General features: G+C 37.7%; 1 protein-coding gene across 1 annotated transcript; it reads left to right on the top strand.

Moving 5' to 3' along the window:
* Window positions 1-1,761: 1,761 nt before the first annotated feature.
* LOC102210246 (uncharacterized) lies at window positions 1,762-3,965 on the top strand. Its single transcript, XM_005734562.1, has 2 exons — window positions 1,762-1,815; window positions 2,745-3,965. Exon 2 carries the CDS (start codon window positions 2,746-2,748, stop codon window positions 3,766-3,768), a length of 1,023 nt encoding a protein of 340 aa, XP_005734619.1. The 5' UTR covers window positions 1,762-1,815; window position 2,745; the 3' UTR covers window positions 3,769-3,965.
* Window positions 3,966-4,296: the final 331 nt, after the last annotated feature.

Raw genomic sequence — 4,296 nt, 5'->3', positions numbered from 1 at the left:
CAAAACACGTGCAAACTGTCCTGTGGTCTCAGCCTCAGATACTTATCAAATCACACAAAGCTCTTGTAGAAACAAACAAACAAATGAACAAAAGATGTTCTCCTTCATTTCTGTCAAACAAAGTTGTATGACACGTTTCCAGCGGTTAGTATCATGGTTGCTAGGCAACCTGGGAAGCGCAACGGAGACTAGAGCGTCCTATACAGCCCATGTTTGCAACAAACTTGCCGTTTATTTTGCAAATCGAGCTCAACACTGCCCCTAGCGTCCTGGAGCACTTCTGTTGTGTTTTGGAATTTGCATGTGTTTTGGAGTTTGTGCGTGCTTTGTCTCTAGTGGCCACCGTACAGATCAGGTTTAATCCTGTAACATTATTTTGACAGCTTCAGACACACTGACTCTGAGGTCTTTGTTGACTTTGAACAGCAAGTAAACAAAGAGCAAATGCCTGGAAAGTAAACTCCTCCTCCTTTATGATGTCATGGTTAAGTATTAAAGGTGGATTGATATAACAACATAGAGGCCTTTTTTAGTCCTTAATAAAGCTCTATGGCGTCACTCACTACTAAAGTATTGACTTCTGACTCATTGGTCTATTGTAGACATTCATTTAAATACATCTATGCCAACATTTACATTTTTTCCTTTATGTCTCACAGATTTCTTAGAAGAAAAGAAAGAACTCAGTGGACCAGCTGGTGCAGGCAAATCCAGTTTACTTAACCCTGCTGACACGATTTCTATAGGGCAGAATTACTGACAGTGTTCCTTGCAGCTGTTGAAGGACTTTAAAAGCACAGAAACATGATGATCGTAGAATATACATTCATTGTGGGCATTGTGCGTCACAGGTTTGTTTGTTTTTTCCGTCTAAAGTGTGCAGTCCAGTGAAACAGTGGAGCTCATGAATAATATTTAATCAAAGACAGGACTGAAAGACATCTTAAATCACTGCTGAGTAGGCTGCAGTGGATGGACAGCGCATAAAGTTCTCCCATTAAACATCTTAGTTTGATAAAAGAAGGACCTTTTTTTTTTAAGGAAAACTACTGGCGGCAGCTAGCGTTACCTCTTAGCCTCCTGGTATCAATGATAAAATCCTAGTGGAATTAGTCATTGCATTTACAAGACTTCTAGAAAATGTGACCTCTGACCTCTGATGTTTCAGTAAAAACATTCAAATAAAAAATGACGCAAACTTTTAGTTAAAATTTGATATAATGAAACTAAAACTTTGAGTTGTATTTATATCAATTTCCTCCTTTATTTTATTTTATTTTTCTCTGTCTTCCTTGTTTAAAATACTTTTGGAAAAGCAATAAATAAATCGTTGGGGGAAAAAAGTTTGAGTTGTAACACAATCACATCTTTCTACATATGACGGCAGAAAGATATAAGATTATATGATGACAGCAATGATAGAACACCTTTAAACGATGAAAACCTGAATTACCAAACAAATCATACAAGAAAACGCTGCCATTAAAAACATCTGTACACTATTTGAAATTCATTTGTAACCAGCTTCTAGATTACAGACACTACTGCAATCTCTCACCCTGCAGTCGGGCAGACACGTCCATATTCAAACTTTGGACCTAAACCTGCTCGTAAAAAGATCAATAATTTGCATTTACGTGACTGTTAAACTACTACTGGTGTTGCTCTTTAATAGCCTCATCTAAATAGCTGGATTATCAAACTTCCTCTTGACGACTAGCGGAGCTTATTGCTCTGGTTTCATTTACCAGGAAAGCAAAACTTAAAGGGAGCTACGACTGTCCTCACACAAACAGCAGCAGCAGACTTACACAGGTACGTTCTCTCATTTCCTGGTGGATTCATTTTTACTTACTGTCACTCACATGACTTTACCCTCGTCTCTAATGCAGCATTTATTCTACATTTAAAGATACAATGAAGTGGGTTTAACATGGAGTCAATTACATTGCACTTAGTCCGCCTTCTCTTAAATTACAAGCACACTCATTCACATAAAAATGTCTGCAGTATTACAGCTTTAAACAATATAATTAGTTTAACTTTCTGAGAAAGGGAGAGGCGAATATCATGAAACCAGAGCCAAACCTGACAACATAAATAAGTAAAACTGTGGGTTAACAAAAGTGTAATGAATAAGTGGGGAAAATAAAAGCATGTTTGGTCATGGCTATAAAATATGCTTCACTTCTTTGTTAAAGAATTACTTAGTTTGCTTTGTTTAATTAATCCTCTGTGAACTGAGTGTTGAGCGATCCTTCCCTGTTATTTATCTGAAGCTGACAGGAGGCTCCAGCCAACAAGTTACAGATACAAGTTATTAGTGTGATTTTCTCTCTTTATGTCACAAAGTTAAAGCTGTTTGAGAAAACAACTTTTCTCACTAACAAGCCTCTCTTAACAATCTCTTAATTAAAAGTAAACTCTAATATTAAAAAAGTAACTTTTGATTTCAACTGAAGAAAACAAAATTTTAAAATGCAATTCCAACCCATGATGGATGTTTTTAACCAGAGAGGAGACAAACAATTAAAACCTGTTTCAGTGTTTGTGTGGCTGAATGACTATCAAATTATAAACTGGGAATAAATTTAAAGCTGTCTTAATCATTAATAATCTGTTAATCACTTTTTGCAGTCAACACATAATCATTTGATGCTTCACTGGTAAAAAAACATGTAACGAATGTCAGAATATAAAGTATGCATGAACAATAAAAACAGTGACTTCTTAAATCTCTACAGGATGAAGATGTTTGGAAGAATGATGAGCTGCTGTGTGGCTCTCCTCCTGACCTTCAGCTCTGTGTCAGCTGTAAGACGAGCGCTCAACTCAATCACTGATCTGAGGTCAGTAGGCTTTGGCCAGTCTGTGCCCGAGTACAGCCTCTGCTTGCTCCACTGGTTTGCAACCACAGTTGACTTTGACAATAACAACATCATCCTGCTGACCTTTGACCCAAACCGTGGTGATTATGGCTCACATCATTATCGCAACGATGAACAGCTGTTAGACCCACTGCCCAGGGGATACCGATACTACACTGTCGGTAACATCTACCAAGATGCATCACTGGAACTTCCAGATTATGTCGTGGAGTCGGACACTGAGGACGGTAACAGGGCTCGCATTATAATTAGAGTCAGGGGGCGCAACGCAGTACGGACAATAGACCAAGTCTATATCACACAGCATTATGAGCCATATGAAGCTCGAGGGACAGAGTATGATCCACAACATACATATCGGGTCACTACCTGCCTTCTAAGAGTGTTGAGAAAGTTTTCCTTGCATCTCAATAACATCAACTCACTGGCTCTCAGAAACAGAGTTCATGACTCCCAGCTATCAGAGATAAGAAACATGTGGGGGGACCTCGCTTGTGTTGGACTGTTGTTGTTTATTGTGATCCCAGAAAAATATTCCTCTCACAAACGCAACAACAGACGTCAGCCAGCACCAAGAAGCAACACACAAAGTTATGTTGTGGTCAATATCCCAGAGAGCAGGGAAAATGGTGACTCTGTCGTCCTGGACACGTACAACTCTGATCCTTGGCATTACACATCTCCCTCACGAAGAGACAGGTGCAATGAGACAAACCGGGTTCAGTGTTTATTCTGTTGTTGTTTTCTAACAATTATTTTTTCAGTCTTTCTTATTATATACAGTGGTGCCTTGTCTCACGACTTTAATTTGTTTCGTGACGGAGCTAATAAGTCAAATCATTCGTATGTCAAAGCAATTTTCCCCACTGACATGAATTGAAATGCCATTAATCCGTTCATAACCCGAAAAAACATTGAGAAAGGAATTTGTTAAATGTTTTTCAATAAGAAAAATGTACTTATAAATAACAAATATTATATAAAAACACAATAAAATTGGATGCACTGCAATAATCTGGTCTTATTAAGCATAATATACTTCATTATGGTGCAGAGTGTTTGATTATTTCTGTAGTTTTGAAAACACTGTTCAATAAAATATATTTTCATGTGTGTGATGGTCATTTTGTGATGTGTCGTAACTGCCTTGACTCAAAAGTCGTATTTGATATAATAGTTAATGTTTTCAATAATACAAATTTCCTGGAGATCTGCTGACCTAAAACCAACACGATTCACTTGATTCAAATCCATCTCTGACTGTTTGTTGCAGGACTTTCATGATTCACAACTTAGTGTATAAAAAACAGCAGATAAGATATGTGGCCGACAATAAGAGAAGTAACGAGGCTTTTATTATAATTACAGTCAAGGAGCAAATTGAGGCATTGATAACAGACCAAATGTG

This window comes from Pundamilia nyererei, unplaced genomic scaffold (assembly GCF_000239375.1).
Source record: "Pundamilia nyererei isolate P.nyererei 1_Seehausen unplaced genomic scaffold, PunNye1.0 scaffold00059, whole genome shotgun sequence".
NCBI classification, from domain to species: domain Eukaryota; kingdom Metazoa; phylum Chordata; class Actinopteri; order Cichliformes; family Cichlidae; genus Pundamilia; species Pundamilia nyererei.
Note: the sequence above shows the minus strand (reverse complement) of the source record. Positions and strands in the feature narration are given on the sequence as shown.